Source organism: Mya arenaria, chromosome 17 (genome assembly GCF_026914265.1).
Source record: "Mya arenaria isolate MELC-2E11 chromosome 17, ASM2691426v1".
In the NCBI taxonomy this organism is placed as follows: Eukaryota; Metazoa; Mollusca; class Bivalvia; order Myida; family Myidae; genus Mya; species Mya arenaria.
This window is the reverse complement of record NC_069138.1, coordinates 41,647,571-41,668,761: the sequence shown is the minus strand read 5'-3', so window position 1 is coordinate 41,668,761 and position 21,191 is coordinate 41,647,571. Positions and strand designations below refer to the sequence as shown.

At 35.8% G+C, this 21,191-nt stretch overlaps 2 protein-coding genes across 3 annotated transcripts in view; both read left to right on the top strand.

Moving 5' to 3' along the window:
* The window catches only part of LOC128223684 (neurogenic locus Notch protein-like), a 51,541-nt gene extending 48,790 nt beyond the window's left edge, over positions 1-2,751 (top strand). For both annotated transcript variants that reach the window (XM_052932989.1, XM_052932990.1), the window contains 5 exons: positions 286-399; positions 1,051-1,164; positions 1,459-1,572; positions 2,190-2,338; positions 2,633-2,751. In XM_052932989.1, the coding sequence (XP_052788949.1) occupies positions 286-399; positions 1,051-1,164; positions 1,459-1,572; positions 2,190-2,338 (491 nt within the window). In that variant the 3' untranslated portion in view covers positions 2,633-2,751. The remainder of the gene's footprint in view (positions 1-285; positions 400-1,050; positions 1,165-1,458; positions 1,573-2,189; positions 2,339-2,632) is intronic.
* LOC128223495 (protein delta homolog 2-like) lies at positions 2,626-20,875 on the top strand. The gene is made up of 10 exons (XM_052932774.1): positions 2,626-2,746; positions 3,803-3,916; positions 4,977-5,090; positions 6,736-6,849; positions 7,910-8,023; positions 9,062-9,175; positions 14,954-15,081; positions 16,640-16,707; positions 16,861-17,015; positions 20,853-20,875. Exons 1-10 carry the CDS (start codon positions 2,626-2,628, stop codon positions 20,873-20,875), a joined length of 1,065 nt encoding a protein of 354 aa, XP_052788734.1.
* Positions 20,876-21,191: the final 316 nt, after the last annotated feature.

Sequence of the window (21,191 nt, the reverse complement as noted above, 5' to 3'; positions counted from 1 at the left end):
CATCGTTTTTTCTAAGCACTCTTTCGTAATTTTCTTTTTCAGATTACATTTCTAATAAAAAAAAATAGCAATCACTATTATAAAAATGTTATGAATTGGTAAAAGTTAGGAGTAGCAACAATGTCGTGCTTTAATGATTTTAAATTAATATTTTCTTTGCTTATCTTAACATTCATCAATAGGCATGCCGATCTAGCTAGCGGTGTACAATTTATATGGTCATATTTTCCGTTTTTGTAAGTGTAAAAACAGTTTGGAATTAAACTAAACGTCTGACAATGGCAGATACGGACGATTGTGCTAGCAGCCCATGCGAGAATGGAGCCACCTGTACTGACGGCGTTAACAACTACTCCTGTTTATGTGTTGATGGCTGGGAGGGAACAACGTGTGCAATCAGTACGTTTCTATATATAGTCTAAAACATTGCTTTTCATTTGATATTAAAATCAGAATTGGCTGTTTTCGAAGATACGAACGATTGTGCTGGTGACCCATTTGATAACCGAGCCACACGATCTTACGGCATTAATAGCCTCACCTATGCATGTGGCAACGAGCGGGTGGGACTAACTTTGAAATAAATAATAGTGCGGAGGTTTTCTCTTCACATTCTAGTTTGTCCTACATGCGTACGCATGTTATTTTTATGAACTTAAGTCGAATATTGTTACCAAAATTGGCCATTTATGCGGATACGTACGATTGTGCTACTGTGAACTTTGTATTTGTCCTAGGATTTACTTTTAAGCACACCGGTTTGTCCACTTGAAAATGCATACGTGATTGGCAGTCAATTAAGCTCGATATTTAAGTCAAGGGGTGTTATTCACGCAGAAACCGGCGATTGTGATTGCAACACATGTAAGAACGGAGCCATTTGTACAAACTCCATTAACAATTTTACTTTTGGCACGTGTTAGCTAATTGGAGGTGCCAACCTTTGTCCTAGTATTTGTGTTTAAACCTAAACTTTATCCTAAATGCATAACGATACATTTTTATCACTAAATAGAGCAATTGACTTATCAACGTTGGCTTTTAACGCAGATACCAACGATTGTGCTAGCGACCCATGTAAAAACGGTGCCACTTGTACTGACGACATTAATAGTTTCACCTGTGCATGTGATAACGGCTGGCAGGGACTAACTTGTGAAATAGGTAATAAAATCGTCTTTTTCTCTAAGCACTCTTTCGTAATTTTCTTTTTCAGATAACAATTCTTATATTGTTTTAGCAATCAGTATTATAAAAATGTTATGAAAAAGTAAAAGTTAAAGAAGTCCAACAATGTCGTGCTTTTATGGTTTTAAAATTAATATATTTTTGCTTATGTTATTATTCAACAACAGGCATGCCGATCGAGCTAGCGGTGTTCAATTTATATTTTCAAATTGTCCGTTTTTGTAAGTGTAAAAACAGTTTAGAATTAAATTAAACGTCTGACAATGGCAGATACGGACGATTGTGCTAGCATTCCATGTGAGAACGGAGCCACCTGTACTGACGGCGTGAACAATTACTCCTGTTTATGTGTTGATGGCTGGGAGGGAACAACGTGTGCAATCAGTACGTTTCTATATATAGTCTAAAACATTGCTTTTCATTTGATATTAAAATCAGAATTGGCTGTTTTCGAAGACACGAACGATTGTGCTGGTGACCCATTTGAAAACCGAGCCACACGTTCTTGCGGCATTAATAGTCTCACCTATGCATGTGGCAACGAGCGGGTGGGACTAACTTTGAGATCAATAATAGTGCGGAGGTTTTCTCTTCACATTTTATTTTCTCATACATGGGTACGCATGTTATTTTTATGAACATAAGTCGAATATTTTTACCAAAATTGGCCATTTATGCGGATACGTACGATTGTGCTACTGTGAACTTCGTATTTCTCCTAAGATTTTCTTGTAAGCACACCGGTTTGTCCTAAATGCAAAGGAATAAGTGATTGGCAGTTAATCAAGTTCGATATTTAAATCTGTGCGTGCTATTTAGGCAGAAACCGGCGATTGTGATTGCAACACGTGTTAGAACGGAGCCACTTGTACAAACTCCATTAACAACTTTACTTTTGGCACGTGTTAGCTAATTGAATGTGCCAACCTGTCTCCTAATATTTGTGTTTAAACCTAATCTTTATCTGAAATTCGTAACGATACATTTTTATCACTAAATAGAGCAATTGACTTATCAACGTTGGCTTTTAACACTGATACCGACGATTGTGCTAGCGACCCATGTAAAAACGGTGCCACTTGTACTGACGACATTAATAGTTTCACCTGTGCATGCGATAACGGCTGGGAGGGACTTACTTGTGAAATAGGTAATACAATCATCGTTTTTTCTAAGCACTCTTTCGTAAATTTCTTTTTCAGATTACATTTCTAATAAAAAAAATAGCAATCACTATTATAAAAATGTTATGAATTGGTAAAAGTTAGGAGTAGCAACAATGTCGTGCTTTAATGATTTTAAATTAATATTTTCTTTGCTTATATTATCATTCATCAATAGGCATGCCGAACTAGCTAGCGGTGTACAATTTATATGGTCATATTTTCCGTTTTTGTAAGTGTAAAAACAGTTTGGAATTAAATTAAACGTCTGACAATGGCAGATACGGACGATTGTGCTAGCAGCCCATGCGAGAATGGAGCCACCTGTACTGACGGCGTTAACAACTACTCCTGTTTATGTGTTGATGGCTGGGAGGGAACAACGTGTGCAATCAGTACGTTTCTATATATAGTCTAAAACATTGCTTTTCATTTGATATTAAAATCAGAATTGGCTGTTTTCGAAGATACGAACGATTGTGCTGGTGACCCATTTGAAAACCGAGCCACACGTTCTTACGGCATTAAGCCTCACCTATGCATGTGGCAACGAGCGGGTGGGACTAACTTTGAAATAAATAATAGTGCGGAGGTTTTCACTTCACATTCTAGTTTGTCCTACATGCGTACGCATGTTATTTTTATGAACTTAAGTCGAATATTGTTACCAAAATTGGCCATTTATACGGATACGTACGATTGTGCTACTGTGAACTTCGTATTTGTCCTAAGATTTTCTTTTAAGCACACCGGTTTGTCCTAAGTGCAAACGAATACGTGATTGGCAGTCAATCAAGCTCGATATTTAAGTCAAGGGGTGCTATTTAGGCAGAAACCGGCGATTGTGATTGCAACACATGTAAGAACGGAGCCACTTGTACAAACTCCATTAACAACTTTACTTTTGGAAAGTGTTAGCTAATTGAAGGTGCCTACCTGTGTCCTAGTATTTGTGTTTAAACCTAAAATTTATCTTAATTCCCTAACGATACCTTTTTGTCACTAAATAGAGCAATTGACTTATCAACGTTGGCTTTTAACGCAGATACCGACGATTGTGCTAGCGACCCGTGTAAAAACGGTGCCACTTGTACTGACGACATTAATAGTTTCACCTGTTCATGCGATAACGGCTGGGAGGGACTTACTTGTGAAATAGGTAATACAATCATCTTTTTTCTAAGCACTTTTTCGTAATTCTCTTTTTCAGATTACATTTCTAATAAAAAAATAGCAATCAGTATTATAAAATATTATGAATTCGTAAAAGTTAGGAGTAGAAACAATGTCGTGCTTTAATGATTTTAAATTAATATTTTCTTTGCTTATATTATCATTCATCAATAGGCATGCCGATCGAGCTAGTCGGTGTACAATTTATATGGTCATATTTTCCGTTTTTGTAAGTGTAAAAACAGTTTGGAATTAAACTAAACGTCTGACAATGACAGATACGGACGATTGTGCTAGCAGTCCATGCGAGAATGGAGCCACCTGTACTGACGGCGTTAACAACTACTCCTGTTTATGTGTTGATGGCTGGGAGGGAACAACGTGTGCAATCAGTACGTTTCTAAATATAGTCTAAAACATTGCTTTTCATTTGATATTAAAATCAGAATTGGCTGTTTTCGAAGACATGAACGATTGTGCTGGTGACCCATTGAAAAACCGAGCCACACGTTCTTACGGCATTAATAGCCTCACCTATGCATGTGGCAACGAGCGGGTGGGATAACTTTGAAATAAATAATAGTGCGGAGGTTTTCTCTCTTCACATTCTATTTTCTCATACATGCGTACGCATGTTATTTTTATGAACTTAAGTCGAATATTGTTACCAAAATTGGCCATTTATGCGGATACGTACGATTGTGCTACTGTGAACTTCGTATTTGTCCTAGGATTTACTTTTAAGCACACCGGTTTGTCCACTTGAAAACGAATACGTGATTGGCAGTCAATCATGCTCGATATTTAAGTCAAGGGGTGTTATTCAAGCAGAAACCGGCGATTGTGATTGCAACACATGTAAGAACGGAGCCACTTGTACAAACTCCATTAACAATTTAACTTTTGGCACGTGTTAGCTATTTGGAGGTGCCAACCTGTGTCCTAGTATTTGTGTTTAAACCTAAACTTTATCCTAAATTCCTACCGATACCTTTTTGTCACTAAATAGAGCAATTGACTTATCAACGTTGGCTTTTAACGCAGATACCGACGATTGTGCTAGCGACCCATGTAAAAACGGTGCCACTTGTACTGACGACATTAATAGTTTCACCTGTGCATGTGATAACGGCTGGCAGGGACTAACTTGTGAAATAGGTAATAAAATCGTCTTTTTCTCTAAGCACTCTTTCGTAATTCTCTTTTTCAGATAACAATTCTTATATTGTTTTAGCAATCAGTATTATAAAAATGTTATGAAAAAGTAAAAGTTAAAGAAGTCCAACAATGTCGTGCTTTTATGGTTTTAAAATTAATATATTTTTGCTTATGTTATTATTCAACAACAGGCATGCCGATCGAGCTAGCGGTGTTCAATTTATATTTTCATATTTTCCGTTTTTGTAAGTGTAAAAACAGTTTAGAATTAAATTAAACGTCTGACAATGGCAGATTCGGACGATTGTGGTAGCAGTCCATGTGAGAACGGAGCCACCTGTACTGACGGCGTTAACAACTACTCCTGTTTATGTGTTGATGGCTGGGAGGGAACAACGTGTGCAATCAGTACGTTTCTATATACATGTATAGTCTAAAACATTGCTTTTCATTTGATATTAAAATCAGAATTGGCTGTTTTCGAAGACACGAACGATTGTGCTGCTGACCCATTTGAAAACCGAGCCACACGTTCTTGCGGCATTAATAGTCTCACCTATGCATGTGGCAACGAGCGGGTGGGACTAACTTTGAGATCAATAATAGTGCGGAGGTTTTCTCTTCACATTCTATTTTCTCATACATGGGTACGCATGTTATTTTTATGAACTTAAGTCGAATATTGTTACCAAAATTGGCCATTTATGCGGATACGTACGATTGTGCTACTGTGAACTTCGTATTTCTCCTAAGATTTTCTTGTAAGCACACCGGCTTGTCCTAAATGCAAAGGAATAAGTGATTGGCAGTTAATCAAGTTCGATATTTAAATCTGTGCGTGCTATTTAGGCAGAAACCGGCGATAGTGATTGCAACACATGTTAGAACGGAGCCACTTGTACAAACTCCATTAACAACTTTACTTTTGGCACGTGTTAGCTAATTGAATGTGCCAACCTGTCTCCTAATATTTGTGTTTAAACCTAATCTTTATCTGAAATTCATAACGATACATTTTTATCACTAAATAGAGCAATTTACTTATCAACGTTGGCTTTTAACGCAGATACCGACGATTGTGCTAGCGACCCATGTAAAAACGGTGCCACTTGTACTGACGACATTAATAGTTTCACCTGTGCATGTGGCAACGAGCGGGTGGGACTAACTTTGAAATAAATAATAGTGCGAAGGTTTTCACTTCACATTCTAGTTTGTCCTACATGCGTACGCATGTTATTTTTATGAACTTTAGTCGAATATTGTTACCAAAATTGGCCATTTATGCGGATACGTACGATTGTGCTACTGTGAACTTCGTATTTGTCCTAGGATTTACTTTTAAGCACACCGGTTTGTTTACTTGAAAACGCATACGTGATTGGCAGTCAATTAAGCTCGATATTTAAGTCAAGGGGTGTTATTCACGCAGAAACCGGCGATTGTAATTGCAACACATGTCAGAACGGAGCCACTTGTACAAACTCCATTAACAACTTTACTTTTGGAAAGTGTTAGCTAATTGGAGGTGCCAACCTTTGTCCTAGTATTTGTGTTTAAACCTAAACTTTATCCTAAATTCATAACGATACATTTTTATCACTAAATAGAGCAATTGACTTATCAACGTTGGCTTTTAACGCAGATACCGACGATTGTGCTAGCGACCCATGTAAAAACGGTGCCACTTGTACTGACGACATTAATAGTTTCACCTGTGCATGCGATAACGGCTGGGAGGGACTTACTTGTGAAATAGGTAATACAATCATCTTTTATTTCTAAGCACTCTTTCGTAATTTTCTTTTTCAGATTACATTTCTAATAAAAAAATAGCAATCAATATTATAAAAATGTTATGAATTGGTAAAAGTTAGGAGTAGCAACAATGTCGTGCTTTAATGATTTTAAATTAATATTTTCTTTGCTTATATTATCATTCATCAATAGGCATGCCGATCTAGCTAGCGGTGTACCATTTATATGGTCATATTTTTCGTTTTTGTAAGTGTAAAAACAGTTTGGAATTAAATTAAACGTCTGACAATGGCAGATACGGACGATTGTGCTAGCAGCCCATGCGAGAATGGAGCCACCTGTACTGACGGCGTTAACAACTACTCCTGTTTATGTGTTGATGGCTGGGAGGGAACAACGTGTGCAATCAGTACGTTTCTATATAAAGTCTAAAACATTGCTTTTCATTTGATATTAAAATCAGAATTGGCTGTTTTCGAAGACACGAACGATTGTGCTGGTGACCCATTTGAAAACCGAGCCACACGTTCTTACGGCATTAATAGCCTCACCTATGCATGTGGCAACGAGCGGGTGGGACTAATTTTGAAATAAATAATAGTGCGGAGGTTTTTCTCTTCACATTCTAGTTTGTCCTACATGCGTACGCATGTTATTTTTATGAACTTAAGTCGAATATTGTTACCAAAATTGGCCATTTATGCGGATACGTACGATTGTGCTACTGTGAACTTCGTATTTGTCCTAGGATTTACTTTTAAGCACACCGGTTTGTCCACTTGAAAACGAATACGTGATTGGCAGTCAATCAAGCTCGATATTTAAGTCAAGGGGTGTTATTCAAGCAGAAACCGGCGATTGTGATTGCAACACATGTAAGAACGGAGCAACTTGTACAAACTCCATTAACAATTTTACTTTTGGCACGGGTTAGCTATTTGGAGGTGCCAACCTGTGTCCTAGTATTTGTGTTTAAACCTAAACTTTACCCTAAATTCCTACCGATACCTTTTTGTCACTAAATAGAGCAATTGACTTATCAACGTTGGCTTTTAACGCAGATACCGACGATTGTGCTAGCGACCCATGTAAAAACGGTGCCACTTGTACTGACGACATTAATAGTTTCACCTGTGCATGTGATAACGGCTGGCAGGGACTAACTTGTGAAATAGGTAATAAAATCGTCTTTTTCTCTAAGCACTCTTTCGTCATTCTCTTTTTCAGATAACAATTCTTATATTGTTTTAGCAATCAGTATTATAAAAATGTTATGAAAAAGTAAAAGTTAAAGAAGTCCAACAATGTCGTGCTTTTATGGTTTTAAAATAAATATATTTTTGCTTATGTTATTATTCAACAACAGGCATGCCGATCGAGCTAGCGGTGTTCAATTTATATTTTCATATTGTCCGTTTTTGTAAGTGTAAAAACAGTTTAGAATTAAATTAAACATCTGACAATGGCAGATTCGGACGATTGTGGTAGCATTCCATGTGAGAACGGAGCCACCTGTACTGACGGCGTTAACAACTACTCCTGTTTATGTGTTGATGGCTGGGAGGGAACAACGTGTGCAATCAGTACGTTTCTATATATAGTCTAAAACATTGCTTTTCATTTGATATTAAAATCAGAATTGGCTGTTTTCGAAGACACGAACGATTGTGCTGGTGACCCATTTGAAAACCGAGCCACACGTTCTTACGGCATTAATAGCCTCACCTATGCATGTGGCAACGAGCGGGTGGGACTAACTTTGAAATCAATAATAGTGCGGAGGTTTTCTCTTCACATTCTAGTTTGTCCTACATGCGTACGCATGTTATTTTTATGAACTTAAGTCGAATATTGTTACCAAAATTGGCCATTTATGTAGATACGTACGATTGTCCTAAGATTTTCATTTAAAGCACACCGGTTTGTCCTAAGTGCAAACGAATACGTGATTGGCAGTCAATCAAGTTCGATATATAAATCTATGCGTGCTATTGAGGCAGAAACCGGCGATAGCGATTGCAACACATGTTAGAACTGAGCCACTTGTACAAACTCCATTAACAACTTTACTTTTGGCACGGGTTAGCTAATTGGAGGTGCCAACCTGTGTCCTAATATTTGTGTTTAAACCTAAACTTTATCTTAAATTCATAACGATACATTTTTATCACTGAATAGAGCAATTGACGTATCAATGTTGGCTTTTAACGCAGATACCGACGATTGTGCTAGCGACCCATGTAAAAGCGGTGCCACTTGTACTGACGACATTAATAGTTTCACCTGTTCATGCGATAACGGCTGGGAGGGACTTACTTGTGAAATAGGTAATACAATCATCTTTTTTTCTAAGCACTCTTTCGTAATTCTCTTTTTCAGATTACATTTCTAATAAAAAAATAGCAATCAGTATTATAAAAATGTTATGAATTCGTAAAAGTTAGGAGTAGCAACAATGTCGTGCTTTAATGATTTTAAATTAATATTTTCTTTGCTTATATTATCATTCATCAATAGGCATGCCGATCGAGCTAGTCGGTGTACAATTTATATGGTCATATTTTCCGTTTTTGTAAGTGTAAAAACAGTTTGGAATTCAACTAAACGTCTGACAATGACAGATACGGACGATTGTGCTAGCAGTCCATGCGAGAATGGAGCCACCTGTACTGACGGCGTTAACAACTACTCCTGTTTATGTGTTGATGGCTGGGAGGGAACAACGTGTGCAATCAGTACGTTTCTAAATATAGTCTAAAACATTGCTTTTCATTTGATATTAAAATCAGAATTGGCTGTTTTCGAAGACATGAACGATTGTGCTGGTGACCCATTGAAAAACCGAGCCACACGTTCTTACGGCATTAATAGCCTCACCTATGCATGTGGCAACGAGCGGGTGGGATAACTTTGAAATAAATAATAGTGCGGAGGTTTTCTCTCTTCTCATTCTATTTTCTCATACATGCGTACGCATGTTATTTTTATAAACTTAAGTCGAATATTGTTACCAAAATTGGCCATTTATGCGGATACGTACGATTTTGCTACTGTGAACTTCGTATTTGTCTTAGGGTTTACTTTTAAGCACACCGGTTTGTCCACTTGAAAACGAATACGTGATGTGCAGTCAATCATGCTCGATATTTAAGTCAAGGGGTGTTATTCAAGCAGAAACCGGCGATTGTGATTGCAACACATGTAAGAACGGAGCCACTTGTACAAACTCCATTAACAATTTTACTTTTGGCGCGGGTTAGCTATTTGGAGGTGCCAACCTGTGTCCTAGTATTTGTGTTTTAACCTAAACTTTATCCTAAATTCCTACCGATACCTTTTTATCACTAAATAGAGCAATTTACTTATCAACGTTGGCTTTTAACGCAGATACCGACGATTGTGCTAGCAACCCATGTAAAAACGGTGCCACTTGTACTGACGACATTAATAGTTTCTCCTGTGCATGTGATAACGGCTGGCAGGGACTAACTTGTGAAATAGGTAATAAAATCGTCTTTTTCTCTAAGCACTCTTTCGTAATTCTCTTTTTCAGATAACAATTCTTATATTGATTTAGCAATCAGTATTATAAAAATGTTATGAAAAAGTAAAAGTTAAAGAAGTCCAACAATGTCGTGCTTTTATGGTTTTAAAATTAATATATTTTTGCTTATGTTATTATTCAACAACAGGCATGTCGATCGAGCTAGCGGTGTTCAATTTATATTTTCATATTTTCCGTTTTTGTAAGTGTAAAAACAGTTTGGAATTAAATTAAACGTCTGAAAATGGCAGATAAGGACGATTGTGGTAGTAGTCCATGTGAGAACGGAGCCACCTGTACTGACGGCGTTAACAACTACTCCTGTTTATGTGTTGATGGCTGGGAGGGAACAACGTGTGCAATCAGTACGTTTCTATATACATGTATAGTCTAAAACATTGCTTTTCATTTGATATTAAAATCAGAATTGGCTGTTTTCGAAGACACGAACGATTGTGCTGGTGACCCATTTGAAAACCGAGCCACACGTTCTTGCGTCATTAATAGCCTCACCTATGCATGTGGCAACGAGCGGGTGGGACTAACTTTGAGATCAATAATAGTGCGATGGTTTTCTCTTCACATTCTATTTTCTCATACATGGGTACGCATGTTATTTTTATGAACTTAAGTCGAATATTGTTACCAAAATTGGCCATTTATGCGGATACGTACGATTGTGCTACTGTGAACTTCGTATTTCTCCTAAGATTTTCTTGTAAGCACACCGGTTTGTCCTAAATGCAAAGGAATAAGTGATTGGCAGTCAATCAAGTTCGATATTTAAATCTGTGCGTGCTATTTAGGCAGAAACCGGCGATAGTGATTGCAACACATGTTAGAACGGAGCCACTTGTACAAACTCCATTAACAACTTTACTTTTGGCACGGGTTAGCTAATTCGAGGTGCCAACCTGTGTCCTAATATTTGTGTTTAAACCTAAAATTTATCTTAAATTCATAACGATACATTTTTATCACTAAATAGAGCAATTTACTTATCAACGTTAACACAGATACCGACGATTGTGCTAGCGACCCATGTAAAAACGGTGCCACTTGTACTGACGACATTAATAGTTTCACCTGTGCATGTGATAACGGCTGGGACTAACTTGTGAAATAGGTAATAAAATCATCTTTTTCTCTAAGCACTTTTTCGTTAATTTCTTTTTCAGATAACAATTCTTATATTTTTTTAGCAATCAGTATTATAAAAATGTTATGAAAAAGTAAAAGTTAAAGAAGTCCAACAATGTCGTGCTTTTATGGTTTTAAATTTAATAGTTTTTTGCTTATGTTATTTTTCAACAACAGGCATGCCGATCGAGCTAGCGGTGTTCAATTTAATTTTCATATAGTCCGTTTTTGTAAGTGTAAAAACAGTTTAGAATTAAATTAAACGTCTGACAATGGCAGATACGGACGATTGTGCTAGCAGTCCATGTGAGAACGGAGCCACCTGTACTGACGGCGTTAACAACTACTCCTGTTTATGTGTTGATGGCTGGGAGGGAACAACATGTGCAATCAGTACGTTTCTATATATAGTCTAAAACATTGCTTTTCATTTGATATTAAAATCAGAATTGGCTGTTTTCGAAGACACGAACGATTGTGCTGGTGACCCATTTGAAAACCGAGCCACACGATCTTACGGCATTAATAGCCTCAACTATGCATGTGGCAACGAGCGGGTGGGACTAATTTTGAAATAAATAATAGTGCGGAGGTTTTTCTCTTCACATTCTAGTTTGTCCTACATGCGTACGCATGTTATTTTTATGAACTTAAGTCGAATATTTTTACCAAAATTGGCCATTTATGCAAATACGTACGATTGTCCTAAGATTTTCATTTTAAGCACACCGGTTTGTCCTAAGTGCAAACGAATACGTGATTGGCAGTCAATCAAGTTCGATATTTAAATCTATGCGTGCTATTGAAGCAGAAACCGGCGATTGTGATTTCAACACATGTAAGAACGGAGCCACTTGTACAATCTCCATTAACAGCTTTACTTTTGGCACGGGTTAGCTAATTGGAGGTGCCAACCTGTGTCCTAGTATTTGTGTTTAAACCTAAACTTTATCCTAAATTCATAACGATACCTTTTTGTCACTAAAAAGAGCAATTGACTTATCAACGTTGGCTTTTAACGCAGATACCGACGATTGTGCTAGCGACCCATGTAAAAACGGTGCCACTTGTACTGACGACATTAATAGTTTCACCTGTGCATGTGATAACGGCTGGCAGGGACTAACTTGTGAAATAGGTAATACAATCATCTTTTTCTCTAAGCACTTTTTCGTTAATTTCTTTTTCAGATAACAATTCTTATATTGTTTTAGCAATCAGTATTATAAAATGTCCGTTTTTGTAAGTGTAAAAACAGTTTAGAATTAAATTAAACGTCTGACAATAGCAGATACGGACGATTGTGGTAGCAGTCCATGTGAGAACGGAGCCACCTGTACTGACGGCGTTAACAACTACTCCTGTTTATGTGTTGATGGCTGGGAGGGAACAACGTGTGCAATTAGTACGTTTCTATATATAGTCTAAAACATTGCTTTTCATTTGATATTAAAATCAGAATTGGCTGTTTTCGAAGATACGAACGATTGTGCTGGTGACCCATTTGAAAACCGAGCCACACGTTCTTACGGCATTAATAGCCTCACCTATGCATGTGGCAACGAGCGGGTGGGACTAATTTTGAAATAAATAATAGTGCGAAGGTTTTCTCTTCACATTCTAGTTTGTCCTACATGCGTACGCATGTTATTTTTATGAACTTAAGTCGAATATTGTTTCCAAGATTGGCCATTTATGCGGATACGTACGATTGTGCTACTGTGAACTTGGTATTTGTCTTAGGAATTACTTTTAAGCACACCGGTTTGTCCACTTGAAAACGAATACGTGATTGGCAGTCAATAAAGCTCGATATTTAAGTCAAGGGGTGCTATTCACGCAGATACCGACGATTGTGCTAGCGACCCATGTAAAAACGGTGCCACTTGTACTGACGACATTAATAGTTTCACTTGTGCATGTGTTAGCTGATTTGAAGTACCAACCTGTTTCCTAAGACTTTCGTCTAATCTTATACTTAGGCCTGAATTCATAACGATACTTTCTTAGCATTTACAAGAGTAATTAACTCATCCACGTTGGCTACAAACGCAGATACTGACAATTGTGCTAGCAAACCATGTAAACGGAGCCACTTGTACTAACAGCATGAACAGCTTTACCTGTGCACGTGCTAGCTGATTTAAAGTATCAACATGGGTCCTAATATTTCGGCTTTATCACTTTGTCCTTTATTCAAAACGATACCTTTTTCATTTAGTAGAGCAATTGACTTATCAACGACTGCTTTTAACGCAGATACTGACGATTGTGCTAGCGACCCATGTAAGAACGGTGCCACCTGTACTGACGACATTAATAGTTTCACCTGTGCATGTGATAGCGGCTGGGAGGGACTTACTTGTGAATTTGGTAAACTCATCTTTTTTTTAAAACACTCTTTTGTTATTTTCTTTATCAGATTACCATTCTAATATTGTTTTGAGCTATCAGTATTATAAAAATGCTATGAAGTATCAAATTTGATATTATAATCAATTTTGGCCATTTACGCAGAAACCGGCGACTAAGCTCGTGACCCATGTAAGAACTGAGGCACTTGTACTAACGCATTTACAGCTCACGCTAGCTGATTTTAACTATCAGCATGTTACCTGAGATTTTCGTCTAAACCTTTACTTTGTCCTGAATTCATTACGATTCATTTTTGTCATTCATGAGAGGATTTTAATTATCAACGTTGGCTTTTAACGCAGATACCGACGATTGTGTTAGCGACCCATGTAAGAACGGAGCCACCTGTACTGACGGCACAAACAGTTTCACTTGTGCATGTGATGACGGCTGGAAGGGACCAACTTGTGAATTAGGTAATGAAATCATCGTTTTTAAGCGCATTTTCGTGTGTTTTTCTATCAGATTACAATACTTTTGTCATATTGGGAACGTGGAACGACGTAGTGCTTATAGGCCTATTATTAATAGTTTATTTCTAATGTTATTATTTCCACAACTTAAGTTGGTTAATGCTCCTTTAGAATAAAGTGTATCGGCCGATTTCGAATTCAACTGATTTCCAAGTGTAAACACAGCATAGTGAAAGTGTTTCAGATGAAAACCTAAAATGAGTAATAATCTATTTGAAAAGTTCCGAGAGTATTAGATAAATTTATTTGTTTAAAATCAAACCGAACGTTATTTATATCATCTGAGATGCTATTGCAAGATAAGAAATAAAACAAATGAATGTGACATGACAGGGAAATGCATTTTCATCATTGTTCTTACTACTGAAAACGCGTTTAAACACATGATTCCTGTAATCCCTTAAAATTGTTTGCCGAAAGTCAGGTAGTTAATCGAGATCTACGTTGTGAAGTGTTGTTTCAATGGTTGTTTGAGTGCTAATGTTTGTTTTCTATATCATTTGTAGGTGCATTGTTTAATATTAACATTTGCATCATAACTTCATAAGTAGTTCCAATCTTATGTGACTGACAGTGTTATTAATTTAAGGCGTCATACAATTTCGGGATACCCTATCATTAATCAGTAAATTGTTTAAATTTTCGACTACTGTACTTGTTTCTGTAGTTTTTCATATACATATTGTACAGTTCTAATAAGACGCCTTCGAACAAAACAAAAAAAAATGTATAAGTATTATAATTCGTGGGGTAAATGCCAGATGGTATAAAAACCTTTTGTTATTTTCATATTGCCTGGTACCTTCTGACATTAATCCTTCGATATTATCATAAGAACAAAGTTCGTAGCAATTTGTTCGCGTCAATTTAAATTAAAGCTATAGAAGAAAGGTCTCCTACTCCCAGATGGTATAGTTAATGGGTTATCTTTTATGATTTAGCCTTGACAACCAAAACAGATGATATACAACTCGAAATAGTCTTTGGCATTCCTTTGGAGGAATTAGAATCTACAAATCTGACTGACCCCAGCACTGTCGCTGAGTTGACGAATACAGTTGAACCACCGGTATGAAACTATTTTCTTTTCGCCCTAGTTGTATAATTGTTCATGTGTTGAAATGGGCATATAATGATTAAATTTATAAGACAACGTATTTAAAATGATATTCCAGATACCATTTAAACGCCAATGATATAAATCAATGTCTTTATTTACATGAGATTTATTTCTATGAGATAAAGTTAAAGTAAGGTAGTTGAATTTCTGCTTTAAGAAATAGATTGAGATAGTTTTAACTTGAATATATTTTTTTGCATACATGTGATAAATGTTCTTTTTTTTATATTTAACTTGCTGATGTATATATGCAAATAAATCTATCTATATCTATAAGTACACTTGTTCTTCTGGTGATAGTGATACTTAATAGTTTAACCTACACTGCCTGCATATTAATAACCACATAAACAACTCTATCTTTTTTATGACACGCAAAACATTTCAATAATAAAAAGTAAAATTTTGGAACTTATATCCGCTATCTTGGATCGCTTACGTCCTCGCTTGAGTCGCGGTAGCCTTTGTTTACATTTATTTATTGATTGTTTTAAGGTTACACAGCACTTAAAGTGATAGATAAGAAAATGTATCTTATGTTTAAAAAGTGAAAATTTTAAATCAGAAAAAAATAATGCAAATAACAGCAGATCAAAAGAGTGAATATTGAAGAGTTAACAAGTGAGCTTATTGCATCTACAGGAAGGGGCTTTTTTGCCTTTCCACAGGAATCTGTCATTACTGCAATATTGTTATCAGTGGTGGAATTTACAGTGGCCTGATAGGCCTTTTTGGGATTCTCTCTTTCGGAGTTATTGTCATAGCTTCTATAATGAGAAAACATGTATTATAGAGACTAACCCACTAAAAACATCAACTAAGAAGCAAAGTCGGATATTGCTCTGTAAACATCATAATGAAAATACCGCAAAAAAGATAACGCTACTCAAGTGAAGACAAGATTGTATCATTTAACAATTGGACATTAGAATGGTAATTATTTAAGTGACTGAAGGCATTCCCCTAAGACTTAACGTTAATAAACATGTTGTATCAGGATGAGAGTGTTCTGCGGCTATAGATTTTGCCGCACATTTTTGCGATCGGGACGGTTGAAACGTCGACGGAACCCCGACTTTTAACGATGGGAGCGGTTACAACACCGATATTAGTACGATTCCCGGGGGTCGAAGCAGGGCACTCAAAGCGGAAGCAACGTCGACAGATACACATACTCATAATACAACGGCCACTAGGAGAAGTGGCAAGAGTTCTAAATACTGCAATTGAGAGCAAAATACAAGCTTATTGGAGAAAGTGGTGGACAAAAATTGTATTTTAAAGTATTTTTATTATTTAGGAAACCTGATAAACACAAGGAAGATTCTTGAAATTATTCGCGTGTTAAGGTGTTTATCTGGCACCAGAACACACCTTTGACAGTTCCAAAGCCTAAGATTCGTGCATCCTTGCTTGGCCCGTCAAACTTGACACCAATACAAGTGTATACCAAGAGGACAGAGAGAAGTTAATATCAGTTAAAACATGTTTTTCTTTTGTTTTTAAGTTGACCAAACACTTCCAAACTGAGATGGGCGATAATTTCTTAGGCCTGACAATTAAAGGATTTTCGAGGTTTGTGATGATGCTTCAAATGAGATGTGTTGTTTGCTTAAAATATATTGACTTGATGTACCAATGTGAAGCAAAAGTATCTATTATTTCATTTTTCGTCCTAAAACATCATTGGGTTTTATCATAGGTCAATATCGTTTACTTCTGATTCAGGGGCAGTTTAAAGGTAGACGTGATTGTGAGCAAAAAGACAACCGAGCAAGGCGCAGCTGACTTTGTTGACGCTGCGTTAAGTGTAACGGACGTTACCGTGATAATAAACAACGAAACGTATGGTGCATCAGTGTCCTCGATCGAGAACCTCAAAGGTTAGTTAACAAAGGAAATTTGTTTGTATGCATTATAGTATTTATAAGTTTTGTTTATTCTTGAAAATTGGAATCTTATGTGTTTTAGTACATTCATGTTATTGTATTCATGTAACATTTTATTTTCTTTGCATTAGATCTAAACTGCCTCGCATTCAGTATGCACTTTAATGAATGGTTTGGTTAGCTGCATATTGGTAAAAACATTGTCAAACTTTTGATGAAATTAAACATAAAACTGTGATAAAATATATTTATTATGTGGTATTTGTTTTAGTTGATCAAGACACCATGGACGGAAGTGATTCCTTATGCCAATTATTTTTAGCGGCTAATGGCCATTGCCCCCCACAAACTGAATGCACTGTAATAAACTCAAAACCTATTTGCCAGTAAGTTGCACTTTGCTTGTTATTCTTTAGGTGCATTCTCTCACCTTTTTTCTAGTTTTATGTATGCCCTTATTTCCCTCATAATAAAACGTTGTTCTTAATTAAAATAAATCCATTTAATTTTTAGCAACTCGTGTCATCGTTTTACTGATTCTGTGATCTAGATGTATAATAATAATAATAATGAATGTGTTAAAGTATACTGAAGCTTATACATGAACAGAACAGACAGCTTATTCAATTTCTATCATAGTACAACTTCTTATTACATGTGGTTATAAGTATATTTATGCCATGTTTCTAACATATAATAAACTGATGAATTAGTTTGTTAAAATGAAAGTCAAGGTCTGAAGCTAAGTTGTATTAATAATAATTGAGTTGCGTATAACAAATGCATCTTTAATATATTGACAAACTTTTTTCATATGATGTCAGAAATTAATGAAATTTGAATACAGATTGATTGACATAGTAAAATCGTTTTATATACGTATAACGTAACTGAAACTTACTTCGTCGAATTCATGAAGGGTCCTCTATGTCCCTACTTTTAAAACACAAGCAATAACGTCGTAACGTGGTATATTATTGCGTGTATATCGTCCTGTTTGTATTCTTAAGGTATATGACCTCGTTCCCCTGAAAAAGATTATTGTTGAATTGATATTAATGTTAATACTATTGTAAATTTTAAACCAGTACTTGACTATTCTTATGAACCTTAAAAGAATATCATCTAACTGCAACGTTACACATGCTAAATGAACGTTTCAAATTGATTGCAAATTTTTAAGTCATATGCTTTGCATTTATGTAAAAAAAACGTCCATAGTATTAAAGGGCTTTTCCAAACAAATTTTCTTGGTTCAATGTAAAACTTCCGGTTTTATTAATTAAATTGCCTTAAGAGTTAAAAATATTGTCTACTTCGATATAATGGCCATTATAGGGTTTTACAAAAAACAATTATTTAAGTATTTACCTTTAGACCCCATGCATTGCACTATAGATTTAGGTTGCCTAAATGATTATGAAATTATTCAGGTGATTTTCCTAAGATCGCCGTATCATCTGCAAATAGCAACAAAATAATAACAATATCATCACTATTTTAACAAGAGTTAATGTTATCCTGCAAATATCATTCTAAATCCTCTACGAAAATGGGGAACAATTTTGGGGACATAATCTCCCATTGGTGCAAGCCGACGACATAACTGAACTATTCATAGTAAGATGTACATGATGTTTTACCAGATTTAAGAGTTTCGATACATATATTTGACTTTTCTAATAAATTTGCCTTGTATACCTAATTTGTACAATTCGTATCAAAACATTTAGCTAGTCATCAGAAATAACATATAATATTTTAATTTCTTAGATATACTTTTGCACAATAGACATTAGAATATAAAGAGCATCAACAGTAGATTTTTATATATAAGAAATCCGAATTGTGCATACGATATAGTAGCGTTATCTTGACAAAATGACTCTAGGCGCCCAGGAATAATCGTCGTGATTACATTTGAGAAACAAATGACAAGTGTTATTCCTCTGTAGTTATAAAAATCATTAACAGAACCATTTTATGCAGAGGAACACATTCAGTCCATTTTTCTGGAAAGAAAACAGACAATACAATACCATAAATTATATCACATAAATAGCTAGATAATATTAAAACACATTCAATTAAGTGTATTGCAGTATGCACTTCATTAACATTAATGGGTTGGTCCAACTCTGGAATTATAGAGTTATCTTCATTAAAAGCATGGTTTGAACAAAATTGTTCTGCATCATTATTACAATCAAACGTATTGTTACTAAGATTTCAAAAAGAAATCATGCTAATCTTCCAGAGCAATGTTATGACAGTTAACTTTATATAATTACATGACAAACGTCAAATTCAACTATCACATAATCAATACATGTGTTAGACATGTTGTTACCAATGTTGTAAGCATGTCTTAGCCATCTAATGATATGTATTCAAAACACAGTTTCCCTTTCAGAGACGTATCTAAGGAATTCACCTCAGGGTACCTGTATTTAATCATATGGATTGTCGTCGGACTATCATCGGTGATTTTGGTCGGATGTATTGCGATCATCTGCTGCAAAAAAATGAAAAACCACAAAACGAATATGAATGTCAGGTAATGCAAGTGGTTGTGGCTAAGAAAATATTTAAGTATTGATATGCGGCATATTTATATTTATTCTGTCATTTGCATACAAATCGGTCCAATAGCAAAGTGCCATGTAAATTATAGTTTATTAGGATAGTTGAACAGGTAATTTTTATCTACAGTCACTTGGTCATGTGACCGCGAAAACGGTTCTATTCTCATATGTCAGAGGAAAAACACAAATAATGCATCAAAATCTTAATATAGTCCACCAACAACTAAACTCAACAATTATTCGCCCATAATATTCCATCACTCTGAATGATGATGATACTGGCTAAGAATTTCGGCCAGAAAATCTATATGTGCACTAACCTTACCCGCAAAAGCTTAAGGCAATTACTTTGACTATAAACGTATTGATTGTCAATAAATAAAATTGAGAACTATTTTGGGGCACATTGAAACATGGGTACCTAATGTGTCAATGTGTTAATGTCAACAGGGAAAAACAGTTGTTCACCTTTATTTTAAATGTACTTGTTAAACAAAATAACAGGATAAATAGAAAACTAAGTCATGCCGTGGGTCGAGAAAGCTGATAAGGCTCCGCTGCGGAATTTATCGGGTGAGCCGAAATCCCTCCGCCTTGCCAGATGAACTTCCTCAACCCGGGGCATTGCTAAATTATTCTCTTTGTTTACTTATGTACTTGCAATCGTTGCTATACATGTATAGCGCTTTGTTTAAGTATTTAATACGTGTGTTGATGTTTTATTTCTTTTTTAGAGATAGTGATTCAACGGAATATAACTGGCGGAATATCCCTACTATGGTAAATACAAGATATCACAAAGGACTGTTTAATTGGTCGGGAGGATATTCAGACAGACACGCCAACACTACAGCTAGTTCTTGGCAGAGTGATAACATTGAAAGGAGCCAAGATAGGCCAGGTAACACTTAAAGCATATGGGATTATATTCCGGATGGATCTTTAAATTTAGTTGTTATAAGTCCCTCCTAGTACTCAATTCAAAATAATCCGACATGATCACATTTATAGAAAAGATGTTTCATATTTTACCACATAATAGATCAAAATAAGTTTTTTTTATATTGGTAATAATTGTATAAATGTATAGATAAATTCTTACTCGATTGATTGTACATTTAACGTTTTAAACATATTTGACTTTCAGATGACACTTTTCCTCGATTTGGGAATAACAAACCTTAGGTGTGTATCAAGATTTGTCATAATACACATATAACTATAATGTGACATCACCCTTTTTTAGGCTGTATGCCGCAGGCTTACTGATTTAAGTACCGCAAATCGAAATCAGGCTTCGTCACATTTACATTTATACGTGACATTTTTTTTTTAAACAAATGTGCCGGGCTTACAAAATTGGACACCTGGTGTTATGCGGTTTAAAAAAGTACGAATTAAAATACCACTTTTTAATAACGTTCATAAGATTGCAAAATAATGTGCATTTGAAAGGAAGCCGAATAATATTAAATAAATATTGGTGAGGAACAGAGGCGAATAGATGACTATAGATATTTACGCAGTAAATGGAAATGTGTTGACCTTGCCTCACACTACGTACATAAATAGTCAAAACGTCTTG